At 40.6% G+C, this 25,011-nt stretch overlaps 1 protein-coding gene across 2 annotated transcripts in view; it reads right to left on the bottom strand.

Annotated features, from left to right (window-relative positions):
- The window catches only part of LOC111153532 (isoleucyl-tRNA synthetase), a 69,448-nt gene that overhangs the window by 44,067 nt on the left and 370 nt on the right, over positions 1 to 25,011 (bottom strand). The window contains exons 1-9 of one of the 2 annotated variants that reach the window (XM_022512582.1): positions 21,630 to 21,755; positions 17,748 to 17,873; positions 16,865 to 17,021; positions 16,462 to 16,581; positions 14,022 to 14,104; positions 8,164 to 8,281; positions 4,357 to 4,504; positions 1,070 to 1,157; positions 762 to 822 (exon numbers count right to left, since the gene is read on the bottom strand). In XM_022512582.1, the coding sequence (XP_022368290.1) occupies positions 762 to 822; positions 1,070 to 1,157; positions 4,357 to 4,504; positions 8,164 to 8,281; positions 14,022 to 14,104; positions 16,462 to 16,581; positions 16,865 to 17,021; positions 17,748 to 17,866 (894 nt within the window). In that variant the 5' untranslated portion in view covers positions 17,867 to 17,873; positions 21,630 to 21,755. Of the gene's footprint in view, positions 1 to 761; positions 823 to 1,069; positions 1,158 to 4,356; positions 4,505 to 8,163; positions 8,282 to 14,021; positions 14,105 to 16,461; positions 16,582 to 16,864; positions 17,022 to 17,747; positions 17,874 to 21,629; positions 21,756 to 25,011 lie in introns of those variants that run through there. The other variant, XM_022512583.1, reaches the window with a different exon arrangement.

Raw genomic sequence — 25,011 nt, 5'->3', positions numbered from 1 at the left:
GACAGAGCCCAAATGGCAGAGGTCACCTGCACTAACCAAACTCTATCCCTGAAGAGATGGGGATCAATGGGAAATTCCTGCGGACTCTATTCTTTTGATGATGGTGGTGGGCTTGCAACTATGGAATCTCTGTTGCCAGAAAATGAAAACTGCACAAAACAGCTCTGTGACTCTTAAGAAAACTAAGTTAACACATGTATGAACTTTGCCTTGGTGGCCAGGTTTTAGAACACCCGCCTCATCAGTTTCCTTGAAATGAACTCTGTTTATTGTTACACACAGGTTTTATTCTGAGCACTATCTTAAATTTGTTTAAAACAAACAAACAAACAAACAAACAAACAAAAAAACAGAACAAAACAAACCTAACAAAGAAACAAAAAAAAACAATAAATTTCCTGGATGATATGTAGACTATAAACAACAAAAATATACAAACTTATGTGCTTCCTTTTCTAACCTGAGAAAAGTATTAAAAACATTCCCATAGATTTTAATGATTAAACCAAGAAAGCAATACAAACACAATTTAACTTTGTTACTACTAAGACAGACTTTGGATCAGGACATCCACACAAGCCACAGGAAACCCACACAAGACACAGACACCTAATAAGCCACAGACAACCGTATAAGCCAGGCACACCATACAAGCCATGGGACAGCAGTACAGAGACTCCCACTACAGGCATCATCACAGCACTCCGGTGACCCAGTACTTAGGTACGGAGTACCCGCGTGGTAGAGGTCTCTAAGCTCACCTGCACAAAATAGTCAAACAGGGGCCTGTACTTCTTGCCTTTGAGACAGGTACCAGGAAATCTAGAAAAAGGATAAAGGCAAACCCATAATTAGACTAAAATCCTCAAAGAAATGAAACTACAGACAATTAAGTCACAACTCCCTCCTGGTTTACTACTTGTTTCTTAGTTGTTAATGCTGCAATGTGTGACGTGAATGTACTCAGTAGTATTAGCTGAACTTGAAAAACTGACCTTTTGGGTAATAAAGTGTTTCACCTTTCAAAGTTAACACACACACATGCACAAATCAGTAATTTTATATTCACCTTTCAAGGATCTCATAGTCACTCTCCAATTTATAGAGGGCTGATAATCTGGCTTCCATTAAAATGAGTAATTTTCCTCTGACAACATCTAGGAGAGCAAGGGGAAAAGTGGACTTCAGTGACATTCAAACTTCGGCAGAGTCTAGCTTCTCTGCCTTCAGCTCAGGTCATGATCCCACATCCTCCCTTGTGGGGTCCCATATTGCCACACCCTATTTGCGCAGCAGTTACCAAAAAATGCACCAGGGCACCAATGCACACTGCTTTTCAGACCCAAAGAAGACAAAAATAGCACATGCACTTAACTGAACTTCTCTCCATTTTACATAAAGTAATCTTTATTTTCTCCAACCAGAGGTAATATATGGGAATGCTTAAAAACTGTAACATTAACAAATCAAAAAACTCCCTGAGTAAAAGTCCCCACTCATCTTGACACTATCATTTGAGTGTGTCCCTCCAGGTATTTTTTTCTGTGTATACTAACACAAATCTTATGTAAATGGCTACTTTGAAAAAAAAAATAATTATGGGGTATCAGTCAATACCATTTTCAGTCTGTCTTTACATACTATATTGTGAACATCTTTCCATATATCAACACAGACTGTCCTTTCTCATTCTAAATAGCTGTACTGTACTCCATTCTAAAGAAGTGCAAGTCATTTTTAACCTATCAAATAATACTAGACATTGAAGTTGTTTTCAGATTGTTACTACTGTGAACATGGGGGTAATGAATACCATTGCATTTATCTTTGTACCCTTATTAGAGTGTTTCTGGAGGATACTATTCTAGGAATAGAAAAGCTAAAATAAATGTATAAACATTTACAATTTAATAGCAAATGGCAAATCGCCTCATAAAAAAGACTAAACTCCCACCTGTAAAGTATGACATACCAAAGGATTTTTTAAAAGTTTTTATTTAGGGGTGCCTGGGTGGCTCAGTGGATTAAAGCCTCTGCCTTCAGCTCAGGTCATGATCCCACGGTCCTGGGATCGAGCCCCACGTCGGGCTCTCTGCTCAGCAGGGAGCCTGCTTCCTCCTCTCTCTGACTGCCTCTCTGCCTACTTGTGATCTCTGTCAAATAAATAAATAAATAAATAATCTTAAAAAAAAGTTTTTATTTAAGTAATGTCTACACCCACCATGGGGCTTGAACTCATGTCCCTGAGATCAACAGCTGCATGCTCTTCCAACTGAGCCAGCCAGGCACCCCTGATATACCCAAGGATTTGCTAGAGTCTATGACGTATATTCAGTTCACTGTAAGAAACATGAGAATCAACAGATCATTGAGAAGGCCTTTGCAATTCACTGAAAAGCCACTACAAACGACACTGCCACCCACCAGCTCTGGCTGCATCAGACCTTCACTGTCACCAGAGTCTACGCTTTCTGGATAAAACTCAGGACAAATGGCTCACTAGGTACCTGCGTCGCATGCAGGCAGTGGATGGACAGGACTGAAGTCCTTTCACCTGATGGCCCCTCAGATTATCAGGCTCACTAGAGAATGAATGGCCACATCCCCAGGGAGACACAGGGAACTCTCGCCATGGGCCTGCCCCTGCCTGGAGAGGCTCTGTGCCCATGGCTGGGAACAGAAGAAACCAGCTGCTGATCCTATCTGCTCCTAAGGCACTTTTTTTTTTTTTTTTTTTAATTTGAGAGATAGAAAGAGCAGGAGAAAGGGGAGGGTCAGAGAAAGAGGCAGACACCCTGCGGAGCAAGGAGCCCGATGCAGGACTTGATCCTGGCATTCCAGGATCATGACCCGAGAGCTGAATGCAGTCACCCAACCAACTGAGCCACCCAGGAATCCCTCCCAAGGCACTTCTAAGTAGTAATAAAAACACCTATTTTCTGCACACCCCCTTCCCCCATTCCTTCCTTCGAGTCCTTTGCTTGCTTCACAAGCCGCTGTGAATCAAGTCACCTATCTTGTACGGTCATTTCTTTTCTGACTATGGCTTTCTTTTCTTTCCGGGGTTTCCCTTCCTTCCATAAACTACCCAAACCTGAAGGTAAGAATCTTCTTTTTTCACATAAATCTCTATGGAAAGAGCTTCATGAGGACTTTGCTAACTCTCTACCAGGGACTATCTGAAAGGCACAGAACTCTCAAGTTTTGGTACTGACTCTGTGACACAAGGACTTACAATACATACATATTTCAGTCTTAGTCCCCATTCCTGGCAGAGCTCCTAAAACCTTTGTCATTTCCTAACTGGTAACAGCCATAAAGGGGTTCTTTGTTATGCTAATGAGGGGACGTCTGGAAAGCCCCCAGGTCACCTAAGGATGGCTTTCAATCATCAAAAGCCAATGATTTAATGAATCCTGCCTAAGTAGTTAAGCCTCCATTACCCCCAAGGATGGGGTGTGAAGTGCTTCCAGGTTAGTGAATGCATCCACATGCTCTGAGGGCAGCCCACACCAGCTCGATGGGGGACAGAAGTCCTGTGCTCAGGACCACCCCGACCTCACCCCATGTACTGCATTCCACCATTCACATGTACCCTTTACATCCTTTCACAATAAACTGGTACAGTGTCTCTGAGCTATGAGCTGCTTTAGCAAATGAATTCAACTCGAGGAGGTCACAGGTCTGTCAGAAGCACAGGACTTGCAACTGCCATCTGCAGTGAGGCTGTAGGGGGGTGGGGGGACCGCTTGCAGGACTGGGCCCTTAACCTGTGCAATCTGACGCTAGTGTCTGAATGAGTTCACTGGTTGGTGGGTTCCTGATGATGATGAGAGGCACCTCTCTGAATCTCCAGCTCCTCACCTGTAACAGGGGCATCACGTGTAAAAGTGTATTACAATCTGAAAATTTTAAGGTATCCTTTTTTTATATCTCTCTACTTCTAAAATTTTTATGTGCATTACTTTTCAATCAAAAATGAAAAAAACCCACCTCTTGTAGAGATTATTTTCTATTTAAGCCTAACATTTTTTCAAAAACTTCTATTTTTAGGGGTGCTTGGGTGGCTCAGTCAGGTAAGCATCTGCTTTTGGGTTGGGTCACAGTCCCAGGGTCCTGGGATCAAGCCCCGAGTCAGGCTCCCTGCTCAGTGCGGAGCTTGCTTCTCCCTCTCACTCTGCCGCTCCCCACTGCTCATGTTCTCTCTCTCTCAAATAAATAAAATCTTAAGAAAACAAAAAAATGACAACAAACTTTTAGTTTTACACCAAAAGAAATGTAAGCTTTCATTCTATCCCAAAATAAGGTAAAGTGATCGTCTCTGTATCAGTCGTAAATAACCAGGCCCATACTTACCTTTAATCTTCACATACTGCATGTCTGGATTAACACACAAGGCAAGGTTACTAGGTAGAGTCCAGGGAGTGGTTGTCCAAGCCACCAAAGACACATTTTCATCTTCCTCCAAAGGGAAAGTTACAAACACTGAAGGGTCTTGAACATCCTGAGATAAAATGAGATAAAATACCTTTTTATAAAATCCATAATAATAGGTGCAGAAGAAAAGGGAACTGATCCTAAAAAACAGATTTCCAGAATAAAAACCAGCTGCCATATTTATGAAAAGAAAATACAAAGCAAGAAATTCCAATTTAATTTCTCCATATTCTTGAAAAATGTTTTAACAATTTGATAGTCATAAGTAAAACATTTTAAATGTATCAAGACAAATATGCATTAGAGGCTTCACTATTATAATGACCTACTTTTATAATAAATCCATAAAAAGTCAGCTCAACAAAATAATGCTTCCGAAAGGTAGAATGATTCTTTATTCCAAAATAAAAGAATGAATCATTTTTAAACACCATGTACTTAAAACTGCAATATGCCAATATTAATTCAGTTCATTAAATAAAAAGTTGGTTCCAACTCTATGGCAACATGAAATATCAAGGATTTAAAAATATTTAATAAATAGCTCCAAAGTAGAAAAACTCATCCCCTGACCCAGGCCAACTCACTGAGTTCTGAATAAAGTGCCCTGAGAAGGAGGAGCTCTGGAAACTTCACCTCATCCACACAGGAAACGTCAGGCACACCTGAAGGAGTGCTGGCCTGTGCGCCTGGAATGCCAGCATCAGGAATCCCAGACACTGAGGCGCTGCTCCAAGAAGGCTGGGCATGGAGCACCCGAACAAAAGACATACCCTACGATTCTCTTCTGCTGAAAATGACATCAGTGGGACCACTAACAGAATCAACCTACAGATTAGATGGTAACACTTCACAATGTTCATTCCCTAACTTCAATTACTTAAGAGTATGGATTTTAAGAAATATGTACTTAAACCTTTAGAGGAAAAGGGACATCATGTCTACAACCTACTCTCAAAGGGCCCTGTTCTACTGCCATTTCCTAGAGGGAGAGTGGACAATGCAGATGTGGTCAAAGAGGGTGGCCATCATTATGAACTTTTCAGTAAGTCTAAAATTATGTCAAAAGTTAGAAATAAAAACAAACCTTAGTTGCAACCAACATAACTGTAGATTGGCTAGAGAAAAGACAGAAAATGCTAAGCGCTGGCAAGAAAGCAGAGTACTCACTGGCTGGAGGGAGTACAGATTAGGACTTCCAGAGTAGGAGGCAGCAAACCATGATGCGCGGGCCAACTCTGGCCTCACCCGTGTTCTTATACCACAACAAAGAATGGTTTTGACAGAGTTGAGTACTTGCAACAGAGAACATCCAGCCTACAAGGCCTAAAATACTATCTGGCACTTCACAGTTTGCCGACCCTGGTACTAGAGCTAAGTGTTAATTACACTCAGTAATTCCACTGCTGGGTATGTAACCCATAGAAGACGTGTGTATGCATGCTCCCCACTTCTACAAAGTTCAGAGTAGCACTACTGATCAGAGCCCCAAACTGGGAATCACCTAGATACTCATCAATGGTACAGTGGATAAAGTAAGTGCCAGACAGTAATTAGAACGATGATCTACAACTACACACAACATGGATGACTTTTCACAAACATAACCTTGAGCAAGAGAGGCCAGGCACAATAAAGAATGTAGGGCACAATTCATGTATGTATAATACAATGTCTGAAAATTCAGATGACGTAAAAAAGATAAATACTTTTATATACCACAATTGGTTTACCTTTTAGAACAGAAACTCAGTTTACTTCTGCACAGCCTGCTCATCCCAAGATAATGCACTTGTGTACTTACAGAAGAGAATACCCTCTAAAAGCTCTAGGAGCTCACAGCTAGTCTGGGGATCTAACATGTAGAAATCTAGAAGCCAAAGAAAACTGCAGCATAAGTACACAGGATTTACGTTCAAAAATGTTCTCAGCAACACTGTTTGCTACCATTCAAAACACCTGAAAATGTCTATCAAAAGAATGAATACGCTGCAATCTGTCATATCAAACACTGTACAGCAGATAAAAATTAACTCAAAACTACATGTGTCAAGGTGAAGAATCTTTAAAACTTAATGCTTCCTATGAACGGCAAGGTACGGAGTAAGTGCAAAGTATGGAGTTAAAGACAAGCCTAAGAGCGCGACATACTGTTTGTGAATGCTTAGGCAGATAGTAAAAGTATAAAATCGCGCATGGAAAGAAACACTGGATTGACACAGCTGTCACCTATCAGGCTGTAAGGAAGTGGGAGAGAAATGTGCTGTAAATATATAAATTGTGGACTATTCACTTGCACAGGAGCTAGAACAAAAGATCCCTAACTCCACAGAACACAGATGACTGTCACAAACATCATGCTGAGAAAAGCCATTTACAAATGAAAGCCATTTTAAACAGTGACCTCTCTGTTCATGAAACACATGCCGAAGGAAAGACATCAACAAACATGAGACATTCCAATTTAGAGGACCGTGGAGACATAACCAGCAAAATTCATTACAGGAAGCTCTGTAAGATAAAACCTGTTTCCTAAATGATGATTTTCAAGGGAAAAAAAGGGGAAGACAGCAAAATGGAGACCACCGATGAAAACAGACCTGAAGGACAACTGCAGCCACACATGAGCCTTTCTTAGATCCTGATTTAAAAAAAACAACAACAAACAACAGAGGGAAAAAGGCCTGGTATTTGAGAGACATACAGAAATGTGAACAATGGGGCACCTGGGTGGCTCAGCTGTTAAGCGTCTGCCTTCGGCTCAGGTCATGATCCCAGGTCCTGGCATTCAGCCCCGAATCAGACTTCCTGCTTAGCAGGAAGCCTGCTTCTCTCTCTCCCACTCCCCTGCTTGTGTTCCCTCTCTTGCTGTGTCTTTCTCTGTCAAAAAAATAAATAAAATCTTAAAAAAGAAAATGTGAACACTGATAATATCTAGGCATTAGACCATTATATAGATAATTCATATTACTGATGACTGAGGCCTGTCTTAGGTGTAATAACTGTACTATGGTAATGTGAAAAAAATAAAGATTTCTTGTGTTTTAAAGATATTTAATGTATTAATACAATTCTCAAACAAACTAGGTCCTTTAAAAACAAAGAGGGCTAGATGAGGTCTCAGAAATGAAAACACCTCCTGAGTACACACACGAGAAGAGAAGTTCCACGTTTCAAACTCACCGCCTTTACCGCCTTCTAGATAAGGTAAAGCAGTGAGTGTACTTCGGTGAACATGAGACCCATCTCAACTCTCCTTTCACAGCAGCGACAGCAGTTACTCCATCCATCAGACAAAAAGATCATAATATTGCTGACCAAGGACAAAGCAGATTTGCTTCCAACTACTTGTAACAAATGACTAACACGACAAGGTCCCAGATGAGGCATCCTCATTCAAACCAAGACCTCTTCCAAAAGCAGTGACTGGAGGCAAACAGGGCAGAGCTGGACTAATTAACCCGAGAGAGGCACAAAGATATGGTCAAAACAAGCAGACGCTGTCAGGTAAAGATACGCCGTTCACGAATCTCGAGGGGATAAAAAATCCCTCTTTTACCCTTTATAGAGCCTCAGTTCAGTGACTGGCAATATTACCAGCACTCCGTAAGAAACAGTCAATCTGACGGACTCCCCAGGCTAACATTCCACACCGGGACTGGCTACTGTGATCACAATCCTTTAACTTCCATGGTACAAGTTAATGCCCGATGATATCACACGCACCTTGTAGTTCTGGTGAGATTCGAAGTTGGACAGTGGAGTGTTGCATGCGGTGGAGAAAGGCATGACTTTCACTCCTCTATACACAAGGCCTTTATCATAGAGCTGCTTGAAGACCCACCTGGCAAGTAAAGACACAGTTTTACAACAATGACACAACCAAAATTCTGTCTCCCCAAACTCAGATATTTATGTGTTTGTCTACAGCAGAGTTTCTATCAGCCAATCAAATGGAAAAATCATGTCTCTCAACTGTGGACTGGCTGCAAATTAAAACAGATTCGTAGGAGACATCGTATAGACATTAAAAGTGGTAATATCTGTCCATGGAAAGGGTTCATGACTTGATGTTGTGTGAGAAAAGCAATCCACACCATATTGTCCACTGACGTACTAACTGGAAAAACTGTACATATCCATATACTTACATTTTTTAGAGATGCTGAAAAAGCAAATTTTTACCAATATGTTAACCAATATGTCAACAATATTGTTGGGATTTCAGTTTTTGCTTTTCTTAATAGTTTTCTGGTATATTGCTTAAATTTTACTACATTATGGGCTGTTTTACAAAGGCAATTTAAAAAGAATAAATAGTTGGGATTAGGATATCTCTCCTACAGTTAGTCAAAAACTTTTATTAAACATTTAACCATGTTGCTTTAAGCTAAATGTACCAAGATGCTGACATGTCAATGGTAACAGACATCCTGGGGTCTCCTATGGAGACCTGTCCCGGCTGGATGTCAGGATGCATTGGTGGGAACCCTTAATTCTGTCTTTACGTATAGTTTTTATAGTCCAATTCCTATGTGCTTGGTACAATAAATAAACTCTTTCCCACTTGTTAAAATACATTTTTATGGAAAACTGTGCACATTTTTTCATAGTATTGCTTGGCTTTAAACAAAGATTAAAAAGTGAAGTTCTATGTAAAATTGCCCAAGTTTATTATATTTTTACTGAGGTGTAACTGACATGTAGCACTGTATTAGATTCAGATGTGCAACACGAGGATTTGGTATTTGTACACACTGCACAATCATCACCATAGTAAGTCTACTCACCCTCCATCACAAAGGTTACAACAATTTTTTTCTTATGAGAACTTTTAAGATTTATCATCTGGGCAACTTAAAATATGCACAATGCTATTGACTATAGTCACCATGCTGTGTGCTATGTCTCCGTGATTTACTTATAACTGCAAGTTTGTACCTCTTGACCTCCCTTTACCCACTGCCCACCTCCAAATTCTTCTTTCCCCTGGCAAATACCATTCTGTTCTCTGTGTCTGTAAGTTTTGTTATTTTCTCTTTTTAAAGATTTTATTTATTTACCTGAGAGAGAGAGAGAGAGAGAGAGGGGAACAGCAGGCAGAGGGAGAGGGAGAAGCAGGCTTCCCGGTGAGCAGGGAGCCCAATGCAGGGCTTGATTCTAGGACCCTGGGATCATGACCTGAGCAGAAGGCAGACACTCAACTGACTGAGCCACCCAGGTGCCCCAAAATTTTGTTATTTTAGATTCCACATCTAAGTGAAATCAAAAGGTATTTCTTTCTGACTTAGGTCACTTAGCGTAATACCTCAAGGTCCACCATGTTGTCAAATGGCAAGAATTACTCTTTCTCATGACTGAGTGATACTCTATTTTATACTCCCTCCCTCCCCCTGCATCCTTTTTCTCTTAAGAGGAGTGGAGGGAGGAAGTGGGGGTGGGGAATGGAGGGAGGGGGAGAATCTTCAACAGGCTACACACCCAATATGGAGCTTGATGTGGGGCTCAATCTCACAACCCTGAGATTGTGAACTGAGCCGAAATCAGAAGCTGGATGCTTAACTGACTGAGCCACCAGGGCCCCCACCCCACATCTTTTTTCTTTTTTTTAAAGATTTTATTTTGAAGAAAGAGAGGGGAGCGGGTAAGCAGGGGAGTGGAGGAGGTAGGAGGAGAGAGACTCTCAAGCAGACTCCACCCTGAGCACGGAGCCTGATGTGGGGCTCCATCCCACTGACCCTGACATTGTGACCAGAGTCAAAATCAAATAGTCTGACGCTCAACTGAGTCACCCAGACACGCACCCCTGCTTTCTTTTTTTTTAATCTGTTAGTCAGTCAGTGCACTCTCAGGTTGGTATCATACCTTGGCTACTGTAAATAATATTGTGATGAACATAAGGGTACATACATCTTTTTTGAAGTAGTGTTCTGGGGGTTTTTTGGATAAATACCCAGAAGCAGAATTACTGCATCATATGGTATTTCTATTTTTAGTATTTCGAGGTCCTCTTTACTGTGGAGTCCCACTTGCCTCCATTTCATTCAGGTTTTTTCTTGTTGTTTTGTTTAGAACTTACTCCTCTGTCTCCTCAATTTGCTTGATGCTCCGGGTTGGTTTCTTTGTACCACGTAAAACCGCTACCTCTCCCAGTCTTGAAGGAGCAGTCTCATGTGGGAGATGAACTTTATTGTTCAACCTTGCCCTAGAGCTCTTGGTTATCTCTCAAATTTTGTGATTGCCTAAGCAGTCTAACTTATTCTCCCATCCAAGTACTAACCAGGCCCGACCCTGCTTAGCTTCCGAGATCAGACGAGATCAGGCGCATTCAGGGTGGTATGGCTGTAGACCTGACTTATTCTCAATAGTTCACTGTTGGTGAGAGTGTTCCAAGACCTGTGAGTGTACCAGGGTGAGGTCTCTCTGTCAGAACCTAGTTTCAGGTTGAATTTGAACCCAGACACTCAAGCAGCAGCTTTTACAAAGTACACAAAATAGAGGGGGCGCCTGGGTGGCTCAGTCGGTGAAAGGTCTGCCTTCGGCTCAGGTCATGATCCCAGGATCCTGGGATCAAGCCCCGTGTAAGGCTCCCTGCTCAGTGGAGAGTCTGCTTCTCCCTCTCACTCTCCCCCTGGTGTTCTCTCAAATAAAAAAATAAAATCCTAAAAAAATAAAATAAAGTACACAAATGTGTACAGCCCTGTGGGACCGCACTATAAAGCTTGTGGACTTTCAGATCAGGCAATTTGGTCCCCAGGCTAATAGCTGCAAAAACTGGGTGTATATATTAACTTCTTTCTGGGAGGTATCAGTGAGCAGCAGTGAGGCTGAGAGACAGCACAAATATGGTGTCCCCTGGGGCACATTCCCAAGGACACCTTTGTAGCCTATAGATATAGTAGTAAACCTAAAGGCAGCCCCTCAGGCTGAAGTTCTACGACAAGTAAATCAATCAATCTATCTCTGCCTCCCAGTGCCCATCTTGACGTGGGCCTTTTGTGGTGGAGTTGTTGTTCAGCTAGTTTCCAGGTCTTTTTCCCAGGGAATTGTAGATCTATGTGAGTAGGTGACTTCAGGATCTTCCTATGCCGCCACCTTAGCACAAATTTCTCAAGGTTTTTTTTTTTTTAAAGCTTTTATTTATCTACTTGGGGGAGGGGGAGAAAACAAGTAGTGGGAGAGGCAGAGGAAGAAGCAGACTCCCCGCTGAGCACAGAGCCTGATGTGGGGCTCAGTCCCAGGACCCTGAGATCATGACCTAAGCTGAAGTCAGATCTTAACCAAATGAGCCACCCAGGTACCCCTCAAATTGCCCAAGTTTAAACTCAGTCTTAAATTACATACTTTGACTCAAGGATATTCACAGAAGACTAGAGAAGGATTATTATCCTAAGACTCAGTTTGAAACTTAGGAATCATAAAATAAACTGTGATCTCACGCAAGTTGGTCACCTGTCTTCACCTCGAACAGGGTCCAAACCCAATACCCAGGACTCTATGAATCATGTGGGAAAACTGATAGGGAAGTACTTTATGTAGTCAAAAGCACCAACCCCATCTAAATTATCTGCCATTATTAATGTCATCATTATTAAAGGTCTCTCCTACTATCTTTTTATATTCCCTCTAAACCTACATGCCTTATATACCTGCCAACATGTTCCCCAGTAATATTCTAATACTTAGAAGCTTTCTAAAAAATGAGTTATTTATTTATTTTATTTATTTGAAAGAGAGAGACAGAGACAGCAAGACAGAGCACAGGCAGGGAGAGGAGGGAGAAGCAGGCTCCCTGCTGAGCAGGGACTAGATCCCCCTGACCTGGGCTTAAGGCAGATGCTTAACCGACCAAGCCACCCAGGAGCCCTAATGCTGAGAAGCTTTAAAAACTGTTTTCTCTGATTCAAGTATGGTTTTACATAAAGTAAGAAGTATTGTGTAGAGCTATATTGTCCAACATGATAGGCACTAGCCACATGTGCGCTTTTAAAAAAAAAAAAAAATTATTTTTAAGTAATCTCTGTACCCAACACGGGGGATGAACTTCTAACCCTGAGATCAAGAGTCACATGCTCCACTAACTGAGCCAGTCAGGCACCCTGACATGTGCTAATTTAAATTTAAATTAAAATGAGAAATTCATTTTCTTGGCCATACTAGCCACATTTAAGTGCTCGGGAGGTGTGTAACCCAAATTGTGGTTTTTAGAACTTCTCTGATCTTAAGAAGTCCAGCTGTTCAGTGAATGGAAAGCCCCCTCTTGAGACTCTTATCAGCTTCCAACCTTGCAGTGTGGAGATGGGTCTGGAGATGCGATCACAGGGGCCTGTCAAGTCAGAGGGTCTGAGAACTGCCCCCCAAGGCATCTAGCTCCTCAGAGGCCAAGGACTTGTGCCAAGCATGTACCACAGATCTCGACTAACACCAATGCAAGCAGGTGGACAGGAAGGCAGTCGAAGCCACAAGTGCCTACAAAGCACACAAAGGAAGTGCATTGTACCAAAGAGCTTTGCAACTCACCTGTCACTATGTGTAATTTAATAAAAGAGGCCTTCCTCCAGGCCTGAGGTCTGTGCTTAGGGCACTTGGCAGTCATAATAACGGTATCTGTTTGCCCAGTAAGGAGATGTAATGATTCTCATATAATTATAAGAGGTTCACCTATTAAGACTTAGGCATTGTAACACTTGTTTTGTAATAGTAAAAAGAAGCAATGCTAGTAAAAAGAGGTAACTTGCTATGCAAGCGACCGTATTATACAACTTGTCTCAGTATAAAATACAAGTACACAATCTCTTAGGCTTAATAAACAAAACAAAAACACTTCTGAAACTTCATTTCCCTAAATTTGGTACCAATTTGGCCAAAAACAAACAAACAAACAAACAAACAACAAAAACCCACCAAAAAACCCCCCTCAATACACTTTAACTGACATCAGGCCATTTATATTCTTTGTTTTGTCTACTTAGCATGAACAATTGTGTGTTCTGATGCAAAAATACTGATGTATTTGATTACAGGTTGCTGCTAAACCTGTTGGAGCCATTATATACTAGAGTACATGCATATCCTATTACCTTGGCAGAATCCAAAATTTATTGAATTAAAAAACAAATCTAGGGATTGACAGAGATAAACAGCTAGTACACAGAAGATTTTCAGGACAGTAAAAATACTTTTATGATGCTAGCATGATGGCTACATGTTATTTGTCCAAACCTACAGAACATACAACACCAAGAGTGACCCTTAATGTAAACTATAGACTTCGGGTGATGATGATGTCTCAGTGTATGTCATCAATGGTAACAAATGTGTCACTCTGAGGGGAGCTGTTGGTAGTGGAGGAGGCCATGCATGCGTGGGGGCAGGGAACAGGGGAAATCTCTGTACCTTCCTCTCAATTTTGCTATGAACTGAAAAGTGCTCAAAATAAATAAAGCTTTAAAAATAAAAAACAAATCCATCCCAAAGACTTTTGATAAATAACTGTGAATCTGAAAAACCGATTCACGCTAGAGGATCTCTCCACTAAGCAATAAACAGAATATTCATTATATTTAAATTTCAAGTAAACCTACCAGACAGATTCCATGAATTGTGGATACAGAGTTTTGTAGTCATTGTCAAAGTCAATCCATCGGCCAAGTCTGGTAACAGTGGACTTTAAAAATATGAATGTTAGAGTTATTAAACAATGATATTTGTTATTGCACATCGATGTGTCTCATTTCTATCGTCATCACATATACAATGATTTTGGGAAAACAAAACAACTAATGTTTCAGGTAAACCTATGCAGTAAACAACACACTACGTAAGGTTAAGAACCAATTTTCTTGGCATTCATCCTACATGCAGATGATGTCAGTTAAAAATATTAGGATTCCTTTATAAAAGTTTACCCAAACTAGCATTTGGTATCCACCACAGGTGTAACTGTTTGCTGGCAAGAATCATCAATGGATGCTAAAATTCATAAACAAAAGTATAAGAAATAGAGTATTTCCAAAGACTCCCCCACAGCATACTTAATTACAAAGGAAAAACTGCAAATTAACAATGGGAAAACCTGACATATACTACCTTAGTGAACAAAATTAATGTCAAGAATGAGATATATTGGCATCACAGGCCTCCTGATAATGACAGAATGAGAAGGGCATGATGTCACTTCTGAGTATTCTTGTAAAAAATGCGTACATAACCTAAACTTAATCATGAGAAAACGCCAGACTTTGGGGCACTTTCTACAAAATAACCAGTCTGTACTCTTTAAAAGTGACAAGGTCAGGTGCCTGGCTGGCTCAGTTGGAAGAGCATCTGACTCTTGATTTTGGGGTTGTAAGCTTGAGCCCCATGTTGGGTGTAAAAATTAAATAAGTAAATAAACTTAAAAAGAAAAAGTGGAAAGGTCATAAAAGACAAAGAAAAGTTGAGGGAATCCTCCGGGTTGAAGTAGAATAAGGAAGTATGACAACTATATGCAATGTGTGTTCCTAGACTGGATCCTGGATCAGAAATAATTAGTGGATGGGGCGCCTGTGTGGCTCAGTGGGTTAAGCCTCTGCCTTCAGCTCAGGTCATGATCCCAGGGTCCTGGGATCTAGCCCCGCATCGGGCTCTCTGCTCAGCAGGGAGCCTGCTTTCTCCTCTCTCTCTGTCTGCCTCTCTGCCTACTTGTGATCTCTGTCTGTCAAATAAATAAATAAAATCTTAAAAAAAAAAAAAGAAATTAGTGGAACAACTGGTATAATTTGAAGGTCTATTATATTATATGTTAATTTCTTGCTTTTGATAATTATGTTATGATTATTAAAGGTGTCAGAATTTGGGAAAGGAGAGTATAGGGGAATTTTTCGTAACTATTTTTATGAAATTTTTTGCTAAGTCTGAATTATTTCAAAATGAAAAGTTAAAAAATTAAAAAAAATTTTTAAGGAAAAAAAAAAGCCACATGCATATTACGTTCGTTAGATTTTTTTCCTTCTGGCAGCTAGGCAAGAAAGTCTGACTGCATCAAGTTAGGAAAAAAAAATTATTTTTAATAAAAAATTAAAAAAAAAATAAAAAGTTAAGAGAGAATTGAGGAGCTTGATTTTCAGGTTGATGAAATCAGATTTTATTTACCAGCAAAGAGAAGCCACTCAGAATTCTGAGCAGGGAAGACAATGATGAGCAGTCTTGTGGGAGAGATAACCTGGCAGGATGAGTGCAAAGAATGGGAGCACAAGCCCAATCAAGAGATGGTTACAGAGACTCAGGGAGGGGGGCTGGGGGCCAGGGAGATTGTAGGAATGCAATGACTTGACAAGAGACACTGAAGAAAAAGACTTGATAGGATTTGGCATTTGATTTGATCGTGAGGATGGTGTGTGAGGCACTATCCGCAGAACAGGAAACTCTGGATTTTCCAACAGTAGGTTTGAGAAGTCAAAGTGGTGAGAGAGATGGAAAAACAGAAGTCAGACATGTTTTTAAGGTACACAGACACACTAGCTGGAGAACCAGAGAAGATGGGGGGACCTCTGCTCCTCCACCCATCAGAACGAGAGAGACAGGAGCTCTGCCGGCCTTTCACAGGACTTACGAACAGAAGCAACGGTAGGATGGGAGTCAAATTAATAGAACACTGAGGCCAAATCTGAATTGTTTTTAACAGCAACATTCAAGTTAATCTTTTTGCTAGGACAGCCTGATTCCTGTCATATACAGTGAGTAGGTAGGAGATTAAGTACTGAAGACAGTAAAGTACATAGATAAGAGAGGGCGCAGTTTAAGCTCACAGCTTAATAGTGTTTTACGTAGAAACTAAATACTTCTTTAAAGAGGGCGGTCAACCCTCCTATGTCAAAACCTCACACAGATAGCCATACTTTTGGATGTTTCTCATAAAAAGCACAAAAGGGATATAAACCTTTTCAACTCCATTTAAAAATTAAAGTTTGTGCTCGCTTCGGCAGCACATATACTAAAAAAATTAAAGTTTTCATTTATTCCACTGAAAATAACCCAACATACCTTCCACTCAGTAGAATATCTCATCACAATTGCTCGACACTGATTGTTATACTCTACAATCCCCATTTTGGCTACATCCTCTGGTCCTCTGATTCCCAGTGTCTTATCAATTTCATATTCCTGAAAATTTGCAGTAAGATTGTTAATATCCTTGCCCTCTGAAATAAATGCAATTCAGCAACTCTAGCAAATAACACAGATTTTAAAAAACTGATCTCAAAAATCTAGAGAGAAAATGAACTATAAATAATATTGTAGAAACAAAGTACATTATAGGAAAAATTCATATTAACATTATAGGAAAAATTCATATTAACAAAGTACATTATAGAAAAAATTCATGATAAAATCCAACGCTCATTAAAAGAATCAGAACTTTTTAAGACTGGTGACTCAGACATACCACAGGTAAGCCATGACAATCCCATCCAAATCTTCTCTCAACATGAAACCCATTCTGGTGAGCATATCTGGTAACTATATCTTTAATTGTCCCTGCAAGTATATGTCCATAGTGAGGTAGTCCAGTTGCAAAAGGAGGCCCATCATAGAACGTAAATCTAATAGAGGCGATAAAAAGGTTAAGGGACTTTAAAATAACAAAAATTTAGGACAACATTTTTCTACAGATAGCTCCTATCATAGTAGAGTGATAAAGAGCAGATAGAATGTAGAAAAGCAGCAAACCAGAAAATTCACAGACATAAATGGTTAAATATTTACTGGAGGTCCTGTCTTCAAAAAACCTTGTTACGGCAGAGCTGGAATGACCTTCATCAGACTATCCACACTTGGTTTATTAGTTCCATGACATAAAGCAAGTTATTTATACCAATCCTGAGTTACCTCATCAGTAACACAGGAACAAACATCTCATGATGTTTTTGAACACAGGAGACACATGATAAAAACAGTAAAGAAAGGACTGGTCTTTAAGTGAATGGAGACTAGAAGCAGGAAGTACTCCAACAGGAAGCTAGGACTAGTCTAGTGTTTAAATGAGGGTGGTAAGTATGAGAAAAGTAGAATGGAAGAAGGTGATACATAAACTCTATTCAGACCTCTTAAAGAAACAGAATCTACCTCAATATTTAAAAACTCATCCATTCAATATGTACCCACTGCACAAAGTACCCACTATGTAGAGAGCTAGGAGATGCTGGAAGCACAAAAATCAATGAAGCTTCTGCCTTCATGGAACTCGGTCTAAGAAATGACTATTCTTTTTTTTTTTTTAGAAATGACTATTCTCAAAGACTCTACCATTACCAAAGAAATTCACATACTTCGGCTTATGTTTTGATTGCTTTAAGCATTCCTGAAAACAGTTAAATTCAGACCAGAACTGTAAGATTTTCTCTTCTTCAGCAGGAAAATTGATGTTTTCTGGAACTTGCTGAACCATTTTGTTGCTGCAAGAGAAAAGCAAATTTATTATTCTTAACAGCGAAGTCTAGGAATAACAGAATGGCATACTTTAAAATGAGTGTATGTATTACTATCCATGACACTACACTATACTTTAAAAAACATCACAGCTTTTTTGAATTATAGTTCACATACCATGAAGTCCACACTTGTGTACAATTCAGTGGTTTTTAGTATATTCACGAGGTTGTGCAACCAGGAGCATGCTCTAATTCCACAACATCTTCATTATCGCTCTGCCCTGCCCACTCCAAAAACCTGTCTACAGTAGCAGTCATTCTCCACTGCCTTCTTCCCCAGCCCCCGGGCAACAATTAGTCTGCTTTCTGCAATACTGAGTTTTCTTATTCAGGACATTTCATACAGATGGAATCATGTGTCTGTCTTGTTAGAATTATGTTTTCAAAGTTCTTCTACATTATAACATGTCTTTATACTTCATTATTTTTTATGGCTGAATATTTCGTTGTATAGCTATGCCATAGTTTATCCATTCATTAGTTCATGGACATTAGGAATATTTCCACTTTTTGGCTATTAGGAACAGTCCTCCTATGAATATTCATGTATAACTTTTTTTTTTTTTAATTTTATTTGATGCAGGGAGAGAGATCACCAAGTAGGCAGAGAGGCAGGCAGGTGGGGGGGAAGCAGGCTCCCTGCCGAGCAGAGCCCGATGCGGGGCTCGATCCCAGGATCCTGGGATCATGACCTGAGCTGAAGGCAGAGGCTTAACCCACTGAGCCACCCAGGTACCCCCATGTATAAGATTTTGCGTGGACATATGTTTTCAGTTCTTTGGGTCTACATCCAGGAGTAGAATTGCTGGATCACATGGAAACTGTGTTTAACTTTTGAGAAACTACCCAAAAATGTTTTCTAAAGCTGCCGCCTCATTTTATATTTTCCCAGCAGTGAGTATTTCAGTTTTTCTATATCCTCACTCCTGATTGTCCATTTCTGAATTACAGGAAATCCTGTGGGTATGAAGTGGTATCTTATCATGATTTTAATTTGCATTTTCTAGTGATTAGTGATGTTGATCACATATTCATGTGCTTATTGGCAATATTTATATCTTATTTGGAGAAATTACCATTCATCTTTTGTACAATGTTTAAACTGGGTTGTCTTTTAACTGTTGAATTATAAGAGTTCTTCATATATTCCAGACAGAAGTCCCTTATTGGGACTACAGAATTTGCAAAAATTTTCTCCCATTCTGTGGGTTGTGTTTTTTTGTTTTTAAAGATTTTATTTATTTGAGAGAGAGACAGAGAGAAAGAGTGCAAGCAGGGAGAGGGGCAGAGGGAGAAGCAGACTCCCTGCTGAGCGAGGAGCCCGACGAAGGGCTTATCCCCAAACCCTGAGATCATGACCCAAACTGAAGGCAGGCTCTTCACTAACTGAGCCACCTAAGCGTCCCACCCGTGAGTTGTCTTTATCTTTTTCACATTATTGCTAAAGCACCACTTTTAATTTTAGTGAAGTTAGTTTATCTACTTTTTGTTTTGTTCTTGAGCTTTTGGTGTCATATTTAAGAAACCACTACCTAAAACAAAATTGTGAAGGTTTAGCTCTTATATTTAGGTTGTTGATCTATTTTAAATTATTTTTGTATATTGTGTGACGCAGGAATACACAGTACTTTTTAAAAAAGATCTTATTTGAGGGGCGTCTGGGTGGCTCAGTGGTTAAAGCCTCTGCCTTCGGCTCAGGTCACAATCCGAGGGTCCTGGGATCCAGCCCCGCATCGGGTTCTCCGCTTGGCAGGGAGCCTACTTCCTCCTCTCTCTCTGCCTGCCTCTCTGCCTACTTGTGATCTTTGTCTGTCAAATACATAAATAAAATCTTTAAGAAAAAAAAAAAAAGATTTTATTTGAGAGAGAGCAAGAGCGATAGAGAGCAAGAGAGAGAGAGAAGCAGATACTCTGCTGATTGAGGAGTCGGATGCAGGACTTGATCCCAGGACCCCCAGATCACAACCTGAGCCGAAGGCAGATGCTTAACTGCCACCCAAGTACCCCAATACTTTTTGATTATTGTAAAACTTGTTTCTAAATAACATTCTTCACTTATTTCTTAACTCTAATATAACATTTAGTAATTGTAGACAACATATTTCTAAGAAGAAACAAGAAAATCTTGGAAATTTATGTAAAGATACTAAAAATGCATTAACCTGAAAAAAGTAAATCTCAAAGTAGGTAAGAGTTTTTACCTACACTCACAGGACAGATAGCACTTTTATTGAGATAACCTCATTTCTTTGAGGAAAACAGGTAAAACCTAAAAAAAAAAAAAAAGCTAAAAAGATATGACTCTGACATTCAAATAATTTCTAGCTCATTCCAATTTTCTATTTTATTCCTTTTATTGCTTATTCATGATTTTTGTGTTGGACAAACTGTATACATCCTGGATTTAGTCCCTAGTAAGAGAAGTCTTAAAGTGGCGTTTTTAAGAGTTCTGCTAAAAATCCCTGCAGAAACACCTGATCAGTCTGGGGCTCACTACCTAGGGAGCATCCTCCAACCCATTCCTCCTCAAAGCCTATATATTCTTACTTAATAATTTCAATAAGGTTGGTGACCAGGTTTCCAAACCAACATCAGATTAAAAGGGGACGAGACTGCTAATAATGAGAAAACAACAGAGAAGATAGAGAATCTTAAGAACTCAAGAACTTGGGGCACCTGGGTGGCTCAGTCAGTTAAGCGTCTGCCTTTAGCTCGGGCCATGATCCCAGAGTCCTGGGATTGAGCCCCATGTCCAGCTCATTGCTCAGCAGGGAGTCTGCTTCTCCTTCTCCCTCTGCAGATCCCCTGTTTGTGCACATGCTCTCTCTCTCAAATAAATAAATAAAATCTTTTATTTTTTTTTAACTTTTTAAAAAAAGATTTTATTGAGACACCTGGGTGGCTCAGTTGTTAAGTGTCTGCCTTCAGCTCAGGTCGTGATCCCAGGGTTCTGCAATCCAGCCCCACATAGGGCTCCCTGCTTAGCGTGAAGCCTGCTTCTCCCTCTTCTGCTCCCCCTGCTTGTGTTTCCGTTCTTTTGGTGTCTCTCTCTTTCAAATAAATAAATAAAATCTTTTTTTAAAAAAAGATTTTCTTTAAAAAAAAGATTTTCTTTATTTGACACAGACAGCACATCAGGGCGACTGGCAGGCAGAGGGAGAGGCAGGCTAAGGGAGAGCAAAGAGACCTAAATACCTCAGCCAATTCTGAAAGTACCAAAACCTAAGCACAGTAATTGACCCATGCCATCCAAAAAACCAAAATTTTAAAAATTTATACACATTAAAAAAAAATTTTTTTTAAAGTTTTGGTTTTTTTTTGTTGTTGTTTTTTCACCATCAGTGTCTCTCCAGATGTGAGGCTGTCTTTGGGTTTTACATATGGAAAAAAATAAGACAAGAACATCGAAGCATGTATTTCTGTCTAGGTGTCATTAAATGGTGTTAAACAGAAGTTGAATGGCATTTTGGATCTTTGGATCGTGTTACAATGCCTGGCCTTTCACAGATGGTAAGGGTGTGTCTGTGCCCTAAATGATTTATTAGGGGTTCTGCTGGTTCGGTGACCACCATATTAGAGGCCTACGGAAACTGAAAAGGCTACATCTGAAGATTAACAGATCTTTGGATATCAATACATTTCTTTCTGTCACTTCTAATCCTCCTCAAGGCCAGTTCTAGAATTGCCAGCACCTACGGGAGCTGACTATAGTAGACTTACCAGGCCCACCTTGGACTGAGGATTCAGAACTTGCGTTTTAACAATATCCCAGGGGATCAGCACGCACAGTGAAGTTTTTAAGTCACTACTCTTGAACTGTTCTAATCATTATTCAGGAATAGCTATCTGAAAAAAAGAAATTTTTTTTTTAGAAAGTGAGATTTACGCTTTTGGTGAAAAAGGATTGTAAGTTTTATAAAACTTTCTAGGGAGCTTCTATTCCCCCCCAAATTAAGAATCAGTGCATTATTATGCCAAACACAAAGACTCAACATAACAGCACAGGGAGGAGCTATGTATCAGTGACCGGGCTGTGGAGGCTGCTGAGAGAAACAGCCCCCACGCATAAATCACAGGGTTGCTCTGGCCCTTCACATCCACTGGAGAGCTGTACTTGCAAACAGCATCCAGTAACCACAGGGCGTGGAGTGTAGGGAGCAGAAAGAGGAGAAAGATTAATCACCAGGTCATGCTAAGGGAAAAAATCTCTTCTTCTTCCTTCTTACCATAATTCTCTCCCTCCAACTCTCCGTATTCCAGACTCTCCCAGACCTGTTCAGAAATTTCTAGATAATCTCCTTGACTTTTACTTGTGTTTACTTCAATAGATCTTAGAAATGCATACAAAAATATTTTACAAATAAAGACCCATGGGGCACTGGATGGCACAGTCAGTTAAGCATCTGACTCTTGATTTTGGCTTGGGTCATGATCTCAGGGTTGTGAGACTGAGCCCCCCAGCGAACTCTGTGCTGGGTGTGGAGCCTACTTAAGATTCTCTCTCTCCCTCTCCCTTGGCTCCTCCCCCACTCTCCCTCTCCTCTTCTAAAAATAAAAATAAAAAATCCATGCACTTCCTTGCAACATCTGCTTGTCTTTAATTCCACTGTACTAGAAGTTTCACTATTCCTTCCCATTATCTGAAATCTGAGTCCCCTTAATAGTACCAGATAATCTCCACATCTAAGTGATCACCAAAGTCATGTGCATCTGACCTCTAAGTCTATTTCTGTTCCCTCTTCCGCCTCCTCAGGGTTTCATAATATGTGACAGTAAGTCACATCTCACCCCAGAGGTGGGTCTATCTCCAGCTCTTTCTCAATTGAGTCATATCCTACTAACATATACCCCACCCCACAGATATACTTACACAAATGTATAAAATATGGACAAAGATATTAATTGAAGCATATAGAGAAATATCTGAAAACAACTTAAACATCCATGAATAAGTGGCTAAAATAAATAATGGCACATCAGTACCATGTAGGCATTAAAAATAATCCCAATATATCAAATATACATACTGCCTATATATTGAGAAAGAAAAAAAAGGTCATAGTTCTAACTATTTATACTATGCATATTATCATTTTTAAGAGACTTAAAACATACGTATGTAATTAAAATCTATGTTTAAGTAATTCTGTATTTGAATTTAGAAGGCTATGCATCAAACTTCACTATGCCTACCGTGGCGGGGGCTGGGGAGCATGAAAGAACAAATCTTTGTTACTTCATACCACTTTTTTCGGTATGTTTTAACTTTATCAAAAAAATTTTAAAATAAAGAGAAAAATAAATACCGTATATCCGACATACCACTTCCTAAGAAGCAGCTCTGAAAGTACCATTTTTGTATTAAAAAATAAATTCAGTAACTCCTCTCTTCCAACAATATTCTGTACAGACTTTTCAATAGGGTACTCAAGGCGACCATGGTCTTACCCCAAATTACTACTTTTCCTCCTGACCTTTACTCTTACAAAACTCAAGCACCAGGAACATCACACTGAGAAACAAAACCACTTTCCTGATCTACTACTTTCATGCTTCTGGAACTCTCCCCACATACTCCAGCACTACCCAGCTTAAATAATGCACTGTCCTCCCTAAGGCTTTTATCAATCCCTTTTTTCCGAACTAATATTCCCCTCCCGAGTCTGTTCCTCTCCTAAACCTTGTGGTTCTTACTTCACACACTCTCCAGTTCAACTGTAAATCCACTGCCTGCAGAAGCATTCTTACTGTCTATCCTCCAGCATGTGCTGACACCGATGGTCTGAAGGAATCTCTTGGCCCGAATCCTTAGTTTCCATCAGCAATACTCCTCCCACCTGCCTTTTCAACCTATCCCACTCCATGGTTCCTCCTGGCACAAGACAATGATTAAGAGGATTGGCTTTGGAATTCCTCCCCCACCTTTTTTTTTTTTAATTAATTTATTTTTTGAGAGAGACAGAGAGTGAGTGGGGTGAAGGTCTGAAGGAGAGAGAGAGATGGAGAGAGTCTCAAGTAGACTTCACTTAAGCCCAGAGCCTGACCTGCAGCACAGTCTCACAACTCTGAGATCATGACCTGGACTGAAATCAAGAGCCTGACATTCAATCAACTGATCCACCCAGGCGCCCCTACTGATAACTTACTTTGTTTTAAAAGTTCATGATAAGGGGTGCCTGGGTGGCTCAGTGGGTTAAAGACTCTCTGCCTTCAGCTTAGGTCATGACTAGGGTCCTGGGATCCGCCCTGCATTCGCATCCTGAGCCCTGAGCCCGGCATGGCATCCGCGGCATGGCATCCACATCCCATCTCTCTGCTCAGCAGGGAGCCTGCTTCCCCCTCCCTCTGTGCCTGCCTCTCTGCCTACTTGTGATCTCTCTCTCTCGGTCAAATAAATAAATAAAATCTTTAAAGGAAAAAAGTTCATGATACTACTAGGAATCCCCTAAATCAATTACTTTATCTCTAGTTTCATCCCTCCTGATCTTTATGCAAAACCTGAATGCTAAAACTAAGCCTCACCTTTGTATTAAAAACCCCTCTTCTCTTCCGGACTCATTCCCAACACCTTTTCATTCAACACCAAAACCTCATAAGGCTGGAGGCTGCCATCTCCCACTTGCTCCCTACACACCCTAAAGTTGCAGTGACTGCCACAAGGCCCCCTCTTCTGAAGCAACACACACACTTCCAAATCTTGCCGTACTTACTAGGTAGGGTCCTTCAGACTCAACCTCTCCTCCAAGTTCTACTCAGCTTCCAGGCCCCAAGCCCAGGGCAGCTCCTGAGAAGCCTTCTTTCTCCCCGCTACAAACCCCATAGGAAAACTGTCCTCCTGCTCCGGGCTGCCGGCGCACGCACCAGGCACACGGCATATTCGGCCGGGATGCTGTGCTTACTCACCACCAACCCCAGGTCCTTGGCAATAAACCCTCCTTCCCGCGGGCTAAGACTAGATTTTTTCAAAGGAATGCCCCGATCGTCAAATCATTTCCCCACATTCTGAAATGCCACAACAAATTCTCGCCATCACCCAGTCAAGCCAGCAGGCAGAGCGTGGGTACCTGGGGCGACCCCGTGGGCAGGACGGCGGGGCGGGGTG

This window comes from Enhydra lutris, unplaced genomic scaffold (assembly GCF_002288905.1).
Source record: "Enhydra lutris kenyoni isolate GAN:26980312 unplaced genomic scaffold, ASM228890v2 scaffoldscaffold33, whole genome shotgun sequence".
NCBI classification, from domain to species: Eukaryota; Metazoa; Chordata; class Mammalia; order Carnivora; family Mustelidae; genus Enhydra; species Enhydra lutris.
The sequence above is the reverse complement of the archived record's forward strand: the minus strand, read 5'-3'. Positions and strand labels throughout refer to the sequence as shown.